Below are 19,604 nucleotides of genomic sequence, written 5' to 3'. Positions count from 1 at the left end.
AGTATATCTAATTAAATAGTTAGACTTGAATACTAATAAGTGAAATGATTTCCCTTGTTACTGGAGTCTATTAAATCATCTATATTATCTGATCCCGCTACCATACTGTTTCAGAGAACAATCGTTTTAAGACTGTATGACTTGCCAATGAGGAATGCTGTATAATGGCAGGATGTCAGTGACTTATCAGTCAAAAAGGCTCTACAACATGCTTGTCATGGGCTTTTAAGTTGTGACTAAAGTGTGTGTGTGCTGTAAATAAACACAAACCCATGCCAGAACTTGATACCAAGAAAGTGATTTAATCTTTGCAGCACTGTTTCCACCAGCATGGTCAACAAACATCATGGCTTTACAAACTTCTCTAAGTGGTTTATCTTCCACCCCAAATACAACTCCAAGGGCATAAGCAAGTGATAAGTAAGTTTCCAATGGTCACCGCAGGTCAGTTTGCAGGTATTTGTGGTAGGTAGGGCGGAAAATGTCACATTACATCAAAGAGCTGCAAGCGAGTTTGCATTTGAATAATCTCTCTGGACTTTAATTCCTCAGTTTCAGTGAGGGAAACCTGGCTGAGAGAAACCGTCACGTTGCTGTTTGCAATTACATTTTTGCCTCCATAGACAGAAATGTAGAGACTTAACATACTGCATGGTGCTGCAGACAGCTCGAGAGGAAACTCTCACAAGAAGAAATTCTTTATGTCATTTCTTAAGAGTGCAATTCCAGATCATAGTCATGTGTTCCACCTTTTATATTACATTTATTAAAAGCAAATGCATCACTGAGTTATTATTCAAGCCATTTTCTGAGGAAAAAAAAAAAAAAAAAAAACAATATTGGAATGACTCACACAAAAATGCGACTAAGATCTTAAGGATGTACAGTTAAAAGAGACCCCAAAAACCTTGCCATGCTGTGCTAAAATGCCATAAACGTCAACAAAAGCATCTCTAAACTTGTGTTGAGCTGATTCACTTTGATGATCACGTGTATGAATGGTCACATTGCCAGACAAAAACCAGATTTCAGACTGGCTACACTGACACACCCTCCAATTCACATCAATAAAGTGACAGAGCATAAACACACACGTGAACACAATGTTTGCCATGTTTGGGGTGACCTCACACAGAAATATGAGACAAAACATTGAAATAAAACAAACACTGAACAATGAAACAAAGAAATGAAATCAGGTTGATATGGAATGTCATTCCAGAAGATGATCACAGGTGATAAATCATGAAAAAAAAAACCAAAACAAAAACGATAACATTTGAAGCATACCTAAACAAATCTTGAAAGTTTCAGTGACTACGTCATCTGTGCATTTATAATGCCTGTCAGTAGTGCTGCACTGAAGTTAAGATGTGTAAGTAGTCAGTTATAACACATACCTTCCACTGGGACACATTTGGAGCTGCCTTTCAGGTAATAGTTAAGATTTCTCACAAACGTAAGATAGCTGAAAAATCACAAATAAATAAAGCCGTCTGTACATCAGATAAGCGTGGGCACAGCATCGTCATACATACAGACCCTAGTTACAGCGTGTCATCATGCTCAGAGATGGGTGTCGACGCTGGAACACATGAAAGCACTTGAGTGAGAATGACTGAACGAAAAAAAAAAAAATCACACATGTAGCTCATTAGCTTATAGAAATGTTAAAGACACTGGGCTCAAGTTTTTTGAGTGCAGGTGTAAACAGTAAATAAGGCTGAAAAATATTTCTAGAAAATAAGCAGTAAAAAATATTCCTTAGTCTTGCTCCCTGGGATTCTTTCCCTGTTTTCGTTTGGAACATCTGCTTTGCATTTTAAGAGAAAAGGTAGAAAATATATCTATACATATATATATCCTTTGGTGAGGGAAAGAACCCAATATTCTATACTCTCCATTCAAGTAAAAGTGATTAGGAAAAAAGCCGTCAGATAAATACATATGGAGAACACATGCTTATGTTACTCCTGTGAAATAACGTATCTCTCTTTGAGGTTTGGGATGCTACCCTAAGGCAGTTTTACCAACTTCGGGATAAATAATATTTACATATATAATTTTTTCCTTTTGAGTGCATCATTGCAACAGCTAGGATCAGATTTATTTTTCTCCAAGTGCACGAGTATGAACTCATGGTAAAAACCAGTCTACTTTGCTCTAGGCTGTTTGACAAAGAAACTCCATGTTGTTGTTATTATTGCACAAATAAGATACACATTTAATGTGCACACAGGGATAAGACTTGACGTTAGACCGATGTAGTCACAATAAGCTACGACAAACTGAAAGGCTGTGAAGACACTTTGTAACAACGGACACATAAAGACGTGATTTTGGTCCTTCCTTGTTAGGGATGAGGAAGCTGGACAGGTCACAGACTGCACACAGGCTAATGAGCGATGCCAGTGTGAAGGTTTTAAAACCAGGTCGACCAGGGCGAAGACTTTGGTTCTGGTGGGTCCTCGGGAGTCCGATGCGAAGTGATATGGAGACGTGAGGTGGAGAGACTGGCTCAGAGGAAAATGAAGGATATCAGACGAGAAAAGGTAAAGTAAGCGAGGGAAAGTGAATTGGGAGGTGGGCCTGAGGGGGTGACGTGGCTCAGTCCTGCAGCAGGCTCTCCTCAGACATCCATCCCAGAGAGGGAAGTGGCTGTTCACGTCTGGAGTACTTCAGCTGCAGCAGGTCGCCCACTTCACTGATGGCCTCCAATGCCTGGAATAGGAAGAGGAAGAATGCTATTAATCTGAATCCAAAGAGACATTATTTACATCAGTCAAAATGAGTGCAGATCGCCAGACAGACAAGCCAGATAATAAAAAAACCCCCAAAAAACTCACATCTTGAAAAGAGATTTCTTTTGTAGGTGATAAATGAAGTGATAAACCTTAATCACACTTGGATGTTTAACCATTCAACTTGTCGGAGAAGTGAAGGAGTAGGGGGCTTCGAAAGCAAAAGGTGAACAGAAGGCTCCCTGCATAAACCACAACTGAACAGAAACTCCTCCACTTCTTCCCACAAGAGACTGTATCAGCATTGCAACACTGCAGGACACCTGGAAACAATTTACCTTCCTCCTGACCTTTTTTCTGATTCAGTGGTTTGAGAAATAGCGAGAGCTGGCTTTTCCAAAGACGGAAAAAGCGGCTCCTCGAAGTGCTCTACAAAGACAGGCTGATGCCCTTTAAATGGACTATTACACACGGTGTTGACATGCTCCTCAGTAAGATGAATGAAGTGTCTTTGGAGAGACAGAGCAGCTCAAATAAAAGTCTCTGTCTAAGCCACGCTATAATACTCAGAGACAACTTGGCCTTCCAAGTTTCTTCATAATAAAGGACATATTGGGAGCCTTTATTATTCAACAGAGACACACACACACACCAAGTTGTCAGTCAACAGCCAGACAGGCAGATCTGGTTGATTAACAGTCATGAAAAGCTTACTGAGTGCTTGGATCCACGATCACCCATGAATCCAAACAAACTCTTATATCATGTTGAGGATAAATTAAGTCCTCAGCAATAAACATCCGTAAGAACATCCTCTCAAGTGGATCCAGCGGAGAAGAAGACAGACTCTGAGCAGAGATCTGATGTGTCTCTCTCTTTACATCTTGGATGATAAATGTGGCTGTTGTAGATTGGAAGTGTCAGCGTTCAATAATTAGATTGTTTTTGTGCATGTTTTTATTTTCTTAAATCAAAAACACAGTTTTTAAAAAAAACAGTAACAAACAAGTTAAATTTGATTTTCAAGCTGATTTAGTTTCTACGCCTATAAAAGCTGTTCTGTTCCTCCTGCCATTGGAAACTATTCACACACCAGTTTAGATTAAAGGATCTTTTTCATCTGAGAAAGACTTCTGGTCATAAAAACTGAGAGGAAAAATAACAAGAAAATAAAAAGGAACTGCTACCTGTCATCAGTCACAGACCATTTATTACAATTAAAAAATATTTCTGAGTTGATTTTAACCTGGATTTTTGCAGTATTGATTTACAAAAAAAAGGCATTAACCAAGTTGCTTAGATGCAAAATTTAAAATAAATATGGATGTTTCTTCATTTTTTGTGTCGGAGAGCGATTGGATTTAATGGAAAACTTACTGTGTCAAGCATCTCTCTGGTATGAGCAGCTGAAACGCAGAAACGTGCCCTCGACTCGATGATGGGTGTTGCCGGGAAGCCGACTACCACTGTGCCGATGTTCCTCTTCAACATCTCCCGACCAAATGCCCTGCAGAAGGAATGGCAACGTTAGACACAGGTCAACACTTGGCGACTGTAACTTACAGTCTCTCCATTGCCATCAGCACATCCTGAAGATGTTCTCTTTAATGTGTGACACTGAAATCGTGATCAGCTTTCCACACATTCAGTCAGATTCTATTCTATTCACAACACTTATCCTTGATGTTAAAAAGCATGATTATAAACCAAATAACATGAGGAGGCATACCCAATTTTGGCAGGCATGTAGAGCATCATTGGTACCACAGGTGAGTCATCGTTGCCGTAGATGATGAAGCCCATGTCGCGGAGTTTCCTGCGGAAGTAGGTGGTGTTCTCTGATAGCTGTCTGAGGCGATCGGCGCCTGGAAAATGCAGAGAAACAGAGCTGTTTTTAACAACACAGGAAGCAAACAGTTTCAAATGACTATGGTGACTTATACTTAAACTCAAGAACAAGTTTAAGGTCTTACTCTACTGTCACTGTAGCTCAACACCACGAATGAACACTGAGGACTGTTCACTGATTAAGAAAATCCTGTCAAGTGATTCAATCATAATACTTAAAACATTTAACTTATTTATCAAAACTTGTTATTTTTATAGTTTTTTTTCTGCTGCAATTAAAAACCTTTGAGTGGTTACCAATGAACATCTCTTAGCTTTGATTGAAGCCCCCTCTCAACCTTGGCACACCCACACAGGTGTTTTCCCTTAAGTTGCCTGATTAGAGCTCATCAGCTCTGTGAGAGCCTGCACAGCCTGTCACTCTGTTAGTTTTGCCTGTTTGCCACCTGTAAGGATGGGACGACGTACGCTTTTATGATTGCCATTAGTACATGAAGTCTGGTGACCTCACACCATTCCAGGCAACCTGGGCAGAGGTCTAATCAGCCAGAGTGAAAACACCTGTGGGGGCGCGTGGATCCTTTCACCTAAAGCTTCATGAAAGCTCATTATCAGCTCTTCTTCACAGGCCAAGTCATTTTAAAGACTTTTTAAAGTCTGCTTTTAAATTGCAGAATGTGGATATCATCTGACAGCATAAGCCCAAGTTAGTGTACTTAAACTGATCCAAGCTGGAGTAAGACGTCGCTGTTAAGGAGCCAAGTCCTTTTTCTTAAACAAAACCATGTCAGCAAAAAAAAAAAACAAAAAAAAAACATCCATAGGATAAGTGTAAAACACTCCAGTAAGTTCCTCGTCTTCTATCATGTTATACACATATTTGGAGACGCTACTCTCGACTCCACTCGCCTTTGAAGACGACGGGATTCTTTGAGTCTGAGGTCAAGGGGCTGAAGCTACACGGGCATCAATCCTTGCGTGTCAGTCTGATGCGCAGTGTGGATTCGCTCACTGAATCCTCAGGCCGAGCCTCCACAGACAGCATCTTAACTAAACAAATAACCGTATGGCACAAAGCGCCAACAGCAACACACATCTGCCTGACTTTGCTGAATAACAGAGCAAAAACATCACGGCTTCAAAGCACCCCTGAGACACAACAAAGTCTAACATTATATTTATCCAGACATTTTTTTCCACAGACAACGAATCCAAAGCTATTCTCAGCACGGAGTGATCAGTTGGCAGAAAACAGTAGTAGTATGATATTCAGACATTTTGCTTTCCAAATGCTTTAGAACTCTTTTGGAAATGAAGAAAGCTTTGCCCGTCTTATGCCCTTGTGTATCATCCACATATCTGATTGATGTAAGCTTCAAACAACAAATGTCCATATTGATGCAGGCCGGTGCTGGGAACCACGAGCAGCCGCCCTTAGCAACTTGAACGCAGCAACAAACCGTTAGCAGGCAGCTCAACTGTCACTTCGACTTCATGTCAGTGTCTGGATCTTCAAAGGCTTGAATTTCAAACAGTGACAGGGCTGCAACCAATCACACTGTCATTGTTAGTCTTCTACAAGGAAAACATGTCAAGCTGGGATATGTTGCAAGGTCAGCCAGTCTGGCCTTCTCTTCTCAGAAACGGTTTGGAGAAAGAGCTGATGACACTGTGGAAAGGCCAGACTATAAAGGATACTCTAGGTGTTTATTCCTGCTTCTAATGATTGAATGACTGGGGAGCAAGGTAATCTGATCTTGCATCAGCATTTTAAGGGAGGCTCTATCAATCAGGCCCCATAAAGACTAAAGAGGTGCTGCCCCGCAAGAAAAACAACCCTCGGTGATCTGTTTGTGTGTGTAGGATATGAGTCCAACAGAGTTTGATCTGCAAAGATCTCTGGCCCTGTGCACCATGCTGCTTTGTACCCAGCGTGAAGGCATAGAAGCAGAGAAAAGCAATGAAACACACATCTGAAAGCCATAAAGTGAGATGGTAGAGGAGTCAGCATACCACCAATTCAAGACCTTCTTTTAGACCGGCCTGAATCAGAGAGAAGTAAGGCACTGTCCACCTACCAGTTCTCCAAAAAATCCACATCCTGAAAGATAAAGACAGGAGGGAACTGCTGTGGAGGACTACAGGGAGACCTTCAAATATGCAAAACCACGCACATGAAACCTGACTATACTGTAGGTTTTATCTCACCGCCATCAGAATGGTTGGTGAAGAAAAGCACCTGCAACTTTGAAGGGCAAGTCTTCAGCCAACAAAAGATCCATAACCATCTCAATAAATCAGAAAATAAACAATATTTTTCCAAAGCAATACAGTTTGAAGCAGACAGAACACCGACTGTCACTGCTGCCATGTTAAAAAGCAAGATCACCTCACATTCTAAAACAGGAAGTGACTATTTATGGACTTTCCGTCCCAATTTACATTTCAAATGACCTGATGTGCACGTGAGATGCATGAAGGGCATGGACCCATGTGGCATGTGGAATGGTTTTATCCATGCCATACAGTTTGATAAGGCTGTGTTACACCTTTATTTACTGGTAAATTATTACCAGTTTGCCAGTGATAGTGGCCCTTATCACTTGGCTGGGAATAAAAAATGTTGAAGGCAAACAGGCAAACACAGTATGAAGGAGTCAAAGTACAAAAGCTGACAAATTGGTCTACACTGCCACCTTGTGGTCATGTCAAATAACGCCGGACATTGTAAAATCACCCAATCAGACAAATGCAGACAGTAAAAGACAATTCATCATTAATCCATCACCAGAGATGTACTTTGAGGTGATTAGTATCATTTCCTGGCACCTACCCAGTGTAGTCCCGTCCTCTCCCATGATGATCTTCATAGAAGTGATTATCTGCTGGGCCACAGGAGGGGACATGGAGGTAGCATACAGGGCACTGTGAGAGTGGCGCCGCAAATAGTCGATCAGCTCCTGACAGAGAAAAGACATTTTAAAGTTGACTCTTTTGTTGACCAGTAACAACAGGTACACAATATATGTAATTTGGTTAGTGTGCAAACATAGAAGACAGTTGTATGATACAGGACATGGTGCTGAAAATTATAAGTATGAGAAAATGAGAGTTTACACTGAATCCGATCCTTTTCAGAAAAATGGGAAGCTAAATTTCCTATTGCTGGTCAACAGTGCTGGCCAACACCAAAACAGAATGACACGCAACGTGTTGGGTTTCAGCAGTCTGGGATGACTAAGTGTTCCAGCTACTATTTCCCTTACAACAGAGAGGGCTTCATGTTTCACTGCCTGATGTCACCTTAATTTTTACTAAGAGTTCACCAACCTTTTTGCCTCCAATGTATCCCCCGGCAGCACCGAAGCTCTTGGTGAATGTTCCCATCATGATGTCCACGTCTTTGGGATCCAGACCAAAGTAGTCCACCACTCCCCTACCGTTAGGCCCCAGGGCCCCAATACTGTGGGCCTCATCCAGGTACAGATAGGCCTTGTATCGCTTCTTCAGAGCAATGACCTCTGGCAGACGCACTATGGACCCCTCCATACTTCAGGATTAAGGAAAAAAAAGACAGTTATGTAAAAATAAATAATTCAAAATCCCACAAGTCATTTTTTAAGTACAGTGGCATCAGAAATTAGTCAGACCCCTCTGCCTTTTGCAAACTTTGTGTGATTTTATTTTTTTAAAAGAAGTCTGTGACTGGCCCTGAGTGGCCCTGCAAAAGCCCAGACTTAAACCCCACAGAACATCTGTGAAGAGACCTGAAGATGGCACTTCACAGTTGCTTCCCATCTAATCTGAAGGGCTTTGAGAGGATCTGTCAGGAACAATGGGATAAATTGCCCAAATCCAGATGTGCAAAGCTTACAGAGACTCAGCCAAGAAGACACAACTGCTGCCAAAGGGGCTTCTACACAGTGCAAAATTAAAGAGTCTGAATACTTTTGTAAATGAGGGATTTCAGTTTATGAAAAAATATTTTCACTTTGAGTGTAGACTGATGGGCGGGTATATCCATTTACAATTCAATGTACAACACAAGAAAATGTGCAAAAAGCTCAGGGGACTGAATTCTTTCTGAAGCCACTGTACTTAAATAAAACAAATAATTTATTTGAATTTCTGGCTAGAATGTAAACCAACTGACAACCGCAATCTGCTCCTGAAATCAGAAAACTGCAGAGTAGCTGAGGGAGCATGTGAGCAGTTGACCCTACAGACAACTGCTGACAACAGTGTGGGTGTTAATGTGTGTGTAAGCACTGTCTATTTTATCAGTTGAAGCGTTTGCTTTGACAATCCCAGTGGACACGAAACTCCATTAACATTGCATTAGTAAAGGGCATTGATTATGCCAGCCAGTCTCACTGAGATCTTTATTGATCAACAGGATCGATTGCCTTTATAGTAAGTACACTTTAGAGAACAAGGAATACATTATCCTAAAAGGAGAGTGGGCACTCTTCCAAATTGCCATTATTTTCCATATTTAAACAAAGTGAAAACATCAGGAACATTGAACTCTCATCTGCTGAATTCTTACTTTACTTATCTTATAAAAGATTTCTACTGGGGAGGAGTTTGCTGCTACGATGAAGATGGTTCCATGTTCATATCATAAAAAGATGCCTTGGACTTAGTAAATCAATAGCTTTGCATCGTAACCATTGTAACACCATAATGTCTTAAACAACTAACAGTCCCACTAGTGGTATGCACCACGGGTGAGTACTATGCACTAATATTTTGAAAGGTATTTTGTGTTTTTTCAAATGTACAGATAAAAGATCAAATGAACTACCAGTCAAGCCAAATAAAGATTCATGAGTCCTCACCCAGAGAACTGTAGGTGCCAAGTAATTGGCAGTAAACACAGTGTAGTGTGATACAGCTGTGGCATAAAAATACTCACTCAGTGAAATAACAATAAAGCTGACATAAAACTTAATTAGCTGAGTTAGCTTAAGGTTTATGGTAGTGGGTTCTCTAGTTCAGGCAAACTGTATAGTTGTGTGTGTGAGGGCAAGTGTGAGTAAAACACAAATAATATTGTGTATACCTGTATATGCCCTCCACCACAATGAGGATTTTTTTCCATGGTCGGTGGGTTCTCGGCTGCCCGTGTACAATAGCATCTCTGAGCAGCTTCTCCAGGCTTTGCATGTCTGCAGTACAAAGGAGTTTACAAATGAAACACACAAGTTTTAAGTTACTTATTAAACATCTGATAGTAAGAAAAAGACATTTCTGAGCCAAAGAGAGAAGGGTTGTCAGCTAAAGATAGTTCTTTTTCCTCTAAAGTAATATGAGAGCATTCTTGAAGTAATGGATGAGTGTCAATATTTTATGATTGTGACCCTTTGAAGCATCAAGTGTTTCCTTAGCAGTCAGCCTGCCTGGTTCCTGGTTGCTAACTGTTAGCTCGGGTAAGTGAGGATCTCTTGTCACTGTGTGTATACACCTATCTCTGTGTGTCTGTCTTGAACAAATGTAGAACTGCAGACATAAAGTTTAATGAACAATTGTAGTAAAGACAATTTGCATTGAATGAAGCAACTTGCTGCAACATACACACACACCTATAGCCTGCTGAGTAAAGCAGATAACAGCTAACTACTGTCTCATAGTGTCTTCTTTTTCCTCTAAAGTAATATGAGAGCATTCTTGAAGTAATGGATGAGTGTCAATATTTTATGATTGTGACCCTTTGAAGCATCAAGTGTTTCCTTAGCAGTCAGCCTGCCTGGTTCCTGGTTGCTAACTGTTAGCTCGGGTAAGTGAGGATCTCTTGTCACTGTGTGTATACACCTATCTCTGTGTGTCTGTCTTGAACAAATGTAGAACTGCAGACATAAAGTTTAATGAACAATTGTAGTAAAGACAATTTGCATTGAATGAAGCAACTTGCTGCAACATACACACACACCTATAGCCTGCTGAGTAAAGCAGATAACAGCTAACTACTGTCTCATAGTGTTGAAAGAGACATTTCAGCCACTTTAATCCTTTTGTTCTGTCTTAGTGAATGTTTTAGGTGTACTCTAAGTCACAATGCTATCTGACTGATCTCATGAAAGGCGCTTTTTATTAGAGGTCACCCACTGTTGTGTTTGAAGACCCGAATTGTGGAGCCAGACAGGCGGGCTCCCAGCACCAGGGATGCATGATTCAGCTCATCACTCAGGATAAGACAACCCTGAAACAGGACCAAAAAAGAGAGAAAAAAAATGTATTTCTTTTTGAAGCAATGTTGCAAAGTTCTGAATTTTTATCTGACTCTGAAGTTGCAAGAGTGGCAATCCCTAATTAGCCAAAGTCAAACACTATCTCTTTTTATATACTAGAGTTTTTAGTGTTGGGCAATGACTTTCTAGCCCAGACTGAACTTAAGTCTCTGGAACATACACATTATATGGCCAGTGATCCAGGCTTGTTCAGGTTGAACCTTTAACACTCATTATTACTTGTGATACATTAGGAATGAATGTGTTATGTGTGTGATTGATTTTCTATTAGAATTGTGAAAAGTGCAGCTGCCTTCCTCCCACAAGTTTTAATGTCATGTGACATAGTGACTTTCTGCAGCATGGGCAAAAGTCACACTAACAAACATGCATTGTTTTAAGTCCAGCATGCATCACATGAAGTCAGCCCTGCAAGGTGCTGCATTAAGTCAAATGAACCTGTTGCCTGTGCGTAACCTGTGGGTGTGACATAGTTCATCAGGTGTTAAGGGAAGTACATCTCCCTGAAACCAAACTGTGCGTGCGTGTTGATTGTGGTAATGACAGTTTTGCAAAATACATGTTGTGACAGAATGTGACACTTGTAATGAAACCAGTGCACCGCCCAGTCCTAACAGCTTGTTAAGGCAACAAAGGAAGACTTATATAATATTACTAAAAAAAACACTAAAAGCTATAATACCCTGTTAAAAACAAACATGATCTTTCTTTAACAGAGAACAAGCTTCCCTTACAAACAAGAGCAAGTGCTTTCACCTTAAGCAAGCAAATATAATTCCAGGATGGGAATGTTTTTTCCTGTCATGAATATATAGTGAACACATTCAAACATTCACACAGGCCACACCACTTCCTCTGGTCAATGAATAAATGAGCTGGTTGCACAACACACAATTACTCCATGACATAAGGATGTGAGTTTGCAGAAAGGTGACAAGCATAGTTAAGAATTTATGAACCCTTGTGACAAGGGCAGTGCGTCAGATCTTTACTGTCTCACTGTACATTTCTCTATTTTTTCTCTACTCTACTATCTACTTTTTTGTTTTCACTCATGTGGCTGTCAGGAAATCTACTTCCTGTTCAAGAAACCTTGGCTATGGAGGAAAAGAGCACATAAGGACACAAGTAAGGACTGGTCTGTGTGATTTGTTGGGGTTAGAACAACAACGACTTGGACTAGCCAAATATCACTCTCTGACCTTCAGAATAATGTTTTGAAAGCTCCAGCCGGAAACTAGTGTGTTGTGGAACAGTCTGAACTCTTCAAGCTTGGCTGTACATCTGAAAATATTTTCACTTGACACAGGAAACAGTGTTTTTCCTTAACAGTAAAACATTAAAACTGTTACTTGCTTACAATTACACTTTGGGTACAAAACCACTGTGACTGGAAAGACACAAAGGATATTAAAAAGCAATCAAATCAAGAGTTGTAGGCTGTTGTAAGGAGAACAAAAAAACAAAGGAAGTGAATGAAATTCCATACCTTCCCAGTGAGAGCAGGAATGTTCATGGAGTTGGTTGCAAAGCCCATGCCAAAAGCCATGGATGACTCAACACCCAGGAACCTAGCAACCAACTGCTCCATCTCCTCATGGATATCCAGGTTTCCTGGAAATGACATCATCTCGGTTTAAAAACAACTCCGCATTAGTGTACTGTAACCTGCAGAGTTGTCTTATGGGGGAAATGTTAAAGTCGCACTCATTTTCTGATAGCTGTTAAACACACACCTGTGAGGTCAGTCCACTTTCCTTTTACTAAATACACCACTAACTCCAGCTTTTCTTTTGCTTAAGATAAAACAATTAAATGTGACAAACTTATAAGTAGCTGCTGCAAACTGAAAAGGGCTTCAAAGCTTTCACAATGGTTTATTCTCTATCAAACTCAATCTTTCAGTTTTCAATTTTCAATTCAGCAGGATTGTAAAAAAACAACAAACAAAGTGAGAAAGGCTGTGAAAGTATTAGCTGAGGTTTTTAGGTCGCTCATTTGATTCATCATGGTTTGAGAGTTTAATTTCAGATGATCATGTCAAATCATGACGCCTCCTTAAAAAACAAATCTTATGCTCAAAAAAAAACTCTTTTCACCCTTACCCATCTCATAGCGAGTGCTGGCCACTCCAGCTCCGTACTTTTGTGTGGCTTCAATAGCAGCATCGGCACAAGCCCCAGTGTTCTCAGCAAAGCCGAGGTAGTTGTATGAGCCCATATTGATGACATCTTTCACCACTTTGCCTGTGTGCCTGACAGAGACAGAGATAAAGAGAGTCAGACACAGAATTGGTACCCTGACTCTAGGTTAATAGAAATAATTGCATTCAACAGGGTGACCTTGTCTGCACTGGTTGCTTGGCAACAGTTTCCAGCTCAATGCTGTCCTTTAACTGCCACAGTTATCAAGCACCGTGATAATATACAATAGTTTATTGTCCCAAGGGAACTGAGCTAGCAAAGGCAAGCACAGACCAAAAAAACTGTGTGCATTAAACACATACCAATGTAACACATATCAGCGAGATAAAGAGGGAAAATATGACACAACCTTCACTTTGCAGGGCAGTTTGTCTGCAGAGATATTAATGCACTTTCCAATTTTGTTTAAACTGTTTTACAGAACTGTTTATTAGTCTGGCTAACACTCAGTGATATAAATGGTTGGGTATTTTGTGTATTTTTGTTTTAAATACCACAAACTTGTTGTGCATACTGTAGGATTCAGTTTCCTTAAGGTTGTAATTAGTGAATAAATGAGACAAAAAAATTTGAGCTGTCTCTACTGTGCTGATGATACATGACACTTATACTACTGCTGTCATGTGTAGAGGTGTGAGTCGCAGGCTGCTTTTTGTTAGTGGATAGAGTTTCTGCTCAGTGTCATGTGACAGATACCAGTGCTTTCAACATAACTGCCTGAATCATGACTTACATCTCTCTTATTATCAGAAATTCAAGGTCAGTGAGCATTAATCACTGAACTTCCTGTTGAACTAAGGATCAGAGGCGCACACACACACACACACACACACACACACACACAAATAACAGTCATGGACAACACCTTGATTCTAAATTAGGCCTGTACACATACAGACATGGAACAACACACACTCACAGCCGCAACGCAGCAACTTACTCAAAGGTCCAATTGTAGTCATGGGAAACTCTCTCCACCAGATCCATCTTGGCACCAGGGACGCTACAGATGGGTCGGTTCCAGTTGTCTCTGATCCTCATGTATAAGTTCCTGGTGTAAAAGTTCTCGAAGTCCTGATAGAGTGGGACAAAATCCTGCAGAAAAAAATTTGAAAAATAGAGAATGGCTCTTCATTTACTTTAAAAGAAACAAACTGGAAATATGTGGGCAAAAACCAACCTTTACCAAGTTATAATAAGAGACATTAGATAACTGAATGACAGCAGTAAAATCATAGAAAATTTGTTTTTTTTTTTACAAAAAGTATGTCCTCATTCTTTAATGGTGTGTTTTGACGGTTCAACATATTCCAAAGGATCTGTGGAAAACAGTTAATGCTTTCTGTTGAACCAGATATAATAGATGTGATAGACTCACAGCTGATGAGGCTGAAGGCAATTTGGACCACAGCTCTATTCAAGCCTCAGATATCCAAAAGTCAAAATATGAAACCTTTAACAATGTGCTGTAATTAAAGTCCATCACCATCCTGCAGCTAAGGCTTACAAAATAAAGTCTTAAGGAGAAACTTGTTCCACAGAAAGCATCACCATGACTGGTCTGACTGAGGCAATGGCTTTAATGTTTGTCCTTGAACGGCTTGGCAGCCAACTTGTTTTTAATAATCTTTTGCAGTCTAAAAGCTCTAATGTAAGTACTTATATACCTTCTGCTCCTCTCTCTCCCGGGCCACGTGGCACTTCTCGATGTTCCAGTGACGGAGGAAGTCTCTGAGGTAGCCAAAGATGGTGAGGATGCCATAGCCCATGTAGGTGAGCACAGCCACCAGTAGAGGGGTCTCCTCAAACGACTCCACAAATGGTTTCTTGTATAGACTGGAGTTGTGTGTGACATTTTGGTTCTGTGTGAGAATAAAACAAAAGAAGCTGCATTTACAAGTCTCTACAAGTTGCAATTACAATTGGAATTTAAAAATTGTGGCACAGATTTTAACACAAGATAACCAAAGACACATTTTCACAAACAAAGCTGAGTCCAAGGAGCAGATTTAGGATTAAATGTTGTTTAACTCTTACCACTTTTTGTTCAAATAAGCCATTCCAACAGCTGGTGGTTTCTCCTATAAAAGGTAATGGTTTATCTACGCTTCACGTCTGTTTACTTATTAAATCTGCCACATTAGGCAGCCCTATAAACTGTGATAGAAAGCAGACCAGCCCAATCCAGTAAAAGCTGGGCACACACTAAATGACAACAGGGCTGATTTGTTAAAATTGTGTTTTTCTTGGAAAGAAAGTTAGAAACCTAATAAAGGTTCCAAAAGCACATTTATTCATGGAGACTTTACCACGCCTGGGCCCCCATGGACCAGTGAGCTATAAAATGGACATCAACCCTGGGTTCTAATTCATTGAGTTTTATGAATAGAATTATTGATCTTGAATTATGGGCCCATACAAACATGGTCACATGCTGAGGGAATGCCGCAAAAACTCAAAAAGTACTAGCATAATATCAAGCTGGGCTGTGGACTGGCTGTCCACAAAACCAACACTAAACAAATGAGGGCGGTCACTCATTAAAGGCTCTGCCCTGCAGCTTAGCAACCATACCTCATGTGACCAGTCATGCTTCTCCAAGAAATACCTCTGAGCCAGGGAACAGGAGAGCACTGCAGTGTGTGTCTGTGTGTGTGTATGTGTGTGTGTCTGTGTGTTCATAGCCAGTCAAACAGGTCCCACTTTCTGTATAAGCTCAGAGAAAATCCTTTGAACAACCGGCAATCCAATAGCCGTGGATTGCAAACTGCCCCAAAAAAACATTCACATTTAAGTACACCACTCAAAGAGACTGTTGCATACTGATGCCAACCACAGCAGCTAAATCCAATTTTCCTGACGTCACGTTTCCTTAATATTTTATACCGGTGGACAAACAGAGACTGAGGAGAGGTGCGCCTGTGCCATTTCTTTATAGCTGGACAGCACAGCCACTCTACCAAGAGAACACAACCAACACACTCTGGATACCTGCTCTTTCATATGCTTGCATCACATTACACTGTTAACACAATAATAAAAGCTTGCACATGGTGTATGTTTCACAGTAAGCCTAAAACAGAGTGAATGAGCAAGTAAATCCACTCCCTGCTAATTGTTGATTCAATGCATGGCTCGTTTGTACTAAGCGATTACTGACACTATCATCCCAGCTGAAAGCTGTTACTGAGATCATTTTTTGCTTTCTGCTCATAAAAATCATGCTTCTAACCATTTCCTATATTCTCCATATAGGGATTATGGATGATCCCTAAAGGGAGGGATCTCTGGCAAAGGCAGATCAATTTTTTTCAGCAGACCAAGACCCAGGAGGAAATTAATTATCAGTCTGTGACTGACACCAGGGCTTAAATGGTCTAAATACTTTTCCTGTGTGGAGTTGACAGATAGAGCACAGTCACATTTTGACTAGCTGATTTAAGAAAAACAGAAAGCAGAGTTCTTCCATACCCTGGTTACTCCTGCGAAAATAGGCCTGTCTGCATCTAATGCCAATTTCAGTTACTTTATGAAGAAACATCAGAGTTTATTATAATAGGCAATAGCATTTGTAAGCATTCCCAATGTTATGCATAGTGTGCATAGTCATTCATGTTAGCCCAATCACTCTTTTTGACATCACTGATTTAAAAAAAAAAATGTCAACATATTGGTGTAGTTCATCTGTGAGGTACAGAACTCATCCTTGGTACAAATCAAAGTGCCTGAAATTTGTCTTGTGGATTCATACACTTAACCTTAGTATCAGGAAAGTTTAATGATGACTATTCCCTATCAGGCCTAAATCTGACATCATTATCAGCTGTGATATACCCTGCAGCTGTTCTAACTTCTTGGGGAATGGAGAGAAAGTATGCATAAAACTATCTGGTATGACAGCCACAGCATCTGGGCCTAATTGTATAGATCCACTGTAATGCTGTCGCAAGTCTGGAATGTGATGTTCTCAAATACAAGAGCTAGTGTATTACTTTCAGTATACATAGTTGTGTATGGCTTTTAGATTTCTCTTCTGTGATTAGCCTAAACAACTGAAGAAAAACAAAGCCATGTGTGTACCCCACCTACACCCCTAGAGACATGTGCACTCTGTGTTTTCTGTCCTTTTCGTTCCACCCCAGGGGGAACCACACCCTTTAGGGCCTGGAGACATTCCTCTCCCGCTAAAGGGTCATGTGGAAGCATGCCTGCTCTCCTCCTCCCCAGGAGACAGACAGACAGACAGCTTCTGTGGTAACAACACAACAGGGTCCTGGTCCTCTTCATTAGTGTAAACAGAAACCAGTCTAACTTCACCCACACACCCACATACACACTCAGTCAGGGGCACAGAAACAACAGGGTGTAAGGTTACCAAAGAGTCACCACTACAATCCTCCCTGATCAGGTGGCATACACCACTACAGTTAAAAACTCAACAACAACACAGCTGGTTACAAGCTAATTTTGCGTTTTAAACCTTAATGGGTATGATATTATTATTATTATTATTATTATTATTAATAATAAGTGTTTTTTAAACCAAGTGATGATAATTTAAGTATTGAAAATGAAATTTAGTGTAGCACTTGGCAACAGCTAGCCTGAAACATGTCGCATTGGGACAAACCACTGGGCTGGGACTGAAGCTGGGTAGGCCGCTGTATAGGATGAATTAGACAAACTAATTTGATTAATGTCACCGTTTACTGAAGAGATGACGTGAGGCTGCTGTCACATGGCCCAAACTCACACTTCCCGTCTCCCTGCTTGTAAAGCCCACTCAAAGACAACAATTTATGGCCGCAACACGTACGATGAAAAAAAAATAAATGAATAACACATGAGCTAACATTTTTTTTTCTTAATTCAAACTAGTTTCCTACACACATCGCCAAACACTGCTTTGCTTGTTTACGGCCCTCCCCTCCCGAGCAGTTGACGGTTGGGCCTTACCTTCTCCCTGGGGCGGCGATACTTCTGTGGCTGCTGGAACAGGCAGTGGTTCTTCACGAAGCCATTTTTGCTCGGTTTTCTACCATTAGAGGTCCGGTGACAGGCGTCTCCGTTCAGCAGCTTGTTCGAGGAGCTTTCCGTCATCTTCGTCGGCCGGCAGCGACTGGCAAATTTCACAACTTGTGTAACGTTAGCCGTGGAGTCATGTATGAGACGGGGAAGAAGACGGACTCAACGCCCACTCTGCGCTGTGGCTGTGCGAGCCTGCCGGAAGTCCCCGCCCCTCGGTAGTTTCGTTGACCAATGACGTTACTCCAGCACAAAGATCGTCTATGTAAACACAGGTCATAACTCTAACCAGGGGTTGTGGATAACGTTGGGGACTGAGATTATTTCCTTTACATTGGCATCTGTATTAGCATCTCTTAGAAAATTTGTTTTTTTTTAGCATCTGGGGCGAGTTTACAGTCTCAAAGAAAACATTTACAAGTGACAGATGTCATAAAGGCGGATTCGTGTATGTTTAAAATCCGATATGTCTAAACTTGACAACGGCCCAATGAATGAAAAATAGACTTCCTAATTCTCCACGACTTCATTACCAGCAGTTGAAGATCATTTTAAAATGTGCATAACGTATGTCAAACAATAGCCTATTTGAATTTACATGATATTTTCCGTAACCTCTAAGTAACAAAATTAACCGCATAATTACATATGGAAAATCAAAAATAACTTTTGGTGACAAGTCTTTTAAGGTTATTTTTTGGCTAAAGGTGCGAACTTGGATTCATGACCTTGTATTTCTATAATCTTGGCTATGGCCCCGACTTCACAGCTCTCCCTCCTGTTTTTACGAGCTTCTACTCATGAATATCATCATACTATATAACATTTCGCCAAACATTATGAGATGTAAAAAAATATATTTAATTTTCTAATAGTTTCTAATAGATTAAACTACAATTATTTCCTCAGCAATAAACAACAAAATGACGAGTCCGCAAGAGCCGTACTTGAATGACTATTTTTTTTGCCACGTTAATAATGGAACAGTGTGAGAGCTCCTGTCCCAATTCTCCTTCTCTGCTAGGCGTCACCCTCTGTGTGTGGGACGTCCTAAAGCCCTGCCCATGGAAATAACCCATAATAACCTTTGCTTAGGCGTCAACTGAATACCCTTTTCCAGTGAAGCTCTTTTCTCACCTGAGAAGATGCAAAACAAAGGTCAAGGCTGCCTCCAAGGCGGTTCCCGTAGGAAAACAGGAATGGCAGTGGGCTGTGCCAGGATTCCACTGCACATCACTGAGCTGACTCATAGTATTTCAGGAAGGTATTAAGTATTTAAGGTTTCAGAAAAGTCTTCCCTTCCCAAAAGCTCTTGTGTTTGGCTCTGAATTGTATTCTGTGGCTGAAATAATTGCCCATTAACCTAAAACAAACAGAATATGTGATTGATGATCCTATGGCCCTGGTGACATTAGACATCTGACCCAAGTCTGGCTTGGTAAACAACTCAATCTTCTATCTTCTGTCACTTGAAGGGTGCTTAAACCTCTGCCAAACAGATAAAAGCCTGCATCATAATTCATTACACACATACC

The 19,604-nt window shown here is 40.6% G+C and overlaps 1 protein-coding gene across 1 annotated transcript; it reads right to left on the bottom strand.

The window, feature by feature from the left end:
* Nucleotides 1-282: 282 nt before the first annotated feature.
* On the bottom strand, nt 283-18,263 carry sptlc2b (serine palmitoyltransferase, long chain base subunit 2b). The gene is made up of 12 exons (XM_071478695.1): nt 18,001-18,263; nt 14,712-14,906; nt 13,985-14,139; nt 12,946-13,094; nt 12,330-12,454; nt 10,698-10,791; nt 9,655-9,760; nt 7,920-8,139; nt 7,423-7,549; nt 4,471-4,606; nt 4,119-4,248; nt 283-2,721 (listed from the first exon to the last, which is right to left on the bottom strand). Exons 1-12 carry the CDS (start codon nt 18,142-18,144, stop codon nt 2,608-2,610), a joined length of 1,695 nt encoding a protein of 564 aa, XP_071334796.1. The 5' UTR covers nt 18,145-18,263; the 3' UTR covers nt 283-2,607.
* Nucleotides 18,264-19,604: the final 1,341 nt, after the last annotated feature.

Source organism: Trachinotus anak, unplaced genomic scaffold (genome assembly GCF_046630095.1).
Source record: "Trachinotus anak isolate AG129_WGS33_773 ecotype Australia unplaced genomic scaffold, CSIRO_AGI_Tana_v1 ptg000005l, whole genome shotgun sequence".
Lineage (NCBI taxonomy): Eukaryota > Metazoa > Chordata > Actinopteri > Carangiformes > Carangidae > Trachinotus > Trachinotus anak.
The sequence above is the reverse complement of the archived record's forward strand: the minus strand, read 5'-3'. Positions and strand labels throughout refer to the sequence as shown.

What these genes read in the sequence shown, in the direction of transcription:
- sptlc2b (XM_071478695.1), bottom strand. Translation starts at nt 18,144, where the DNA reads ATGACGGAAAGCTCCTCGAACAAGCTGCTGAACGGAGACGCCTGTCAC. An exon ending in CAGCACTCGCTATGAGATGG is followed by an intron (nt 12,455 to 12,945) that starts GTAAGGGTGAAA and finishes TGTCATTTCCAG; the next exon opens with GAAACCTGGATATCCATGAG. An exon ending in GTGGTGGAGGGCATATACAG is followed by an intron (nt 8,140 to 9,654) that starts GTATACACAATA and finishes TTAATCCTGAAG; the next exon opens with TATGGAGGGGTCCATAGTGC.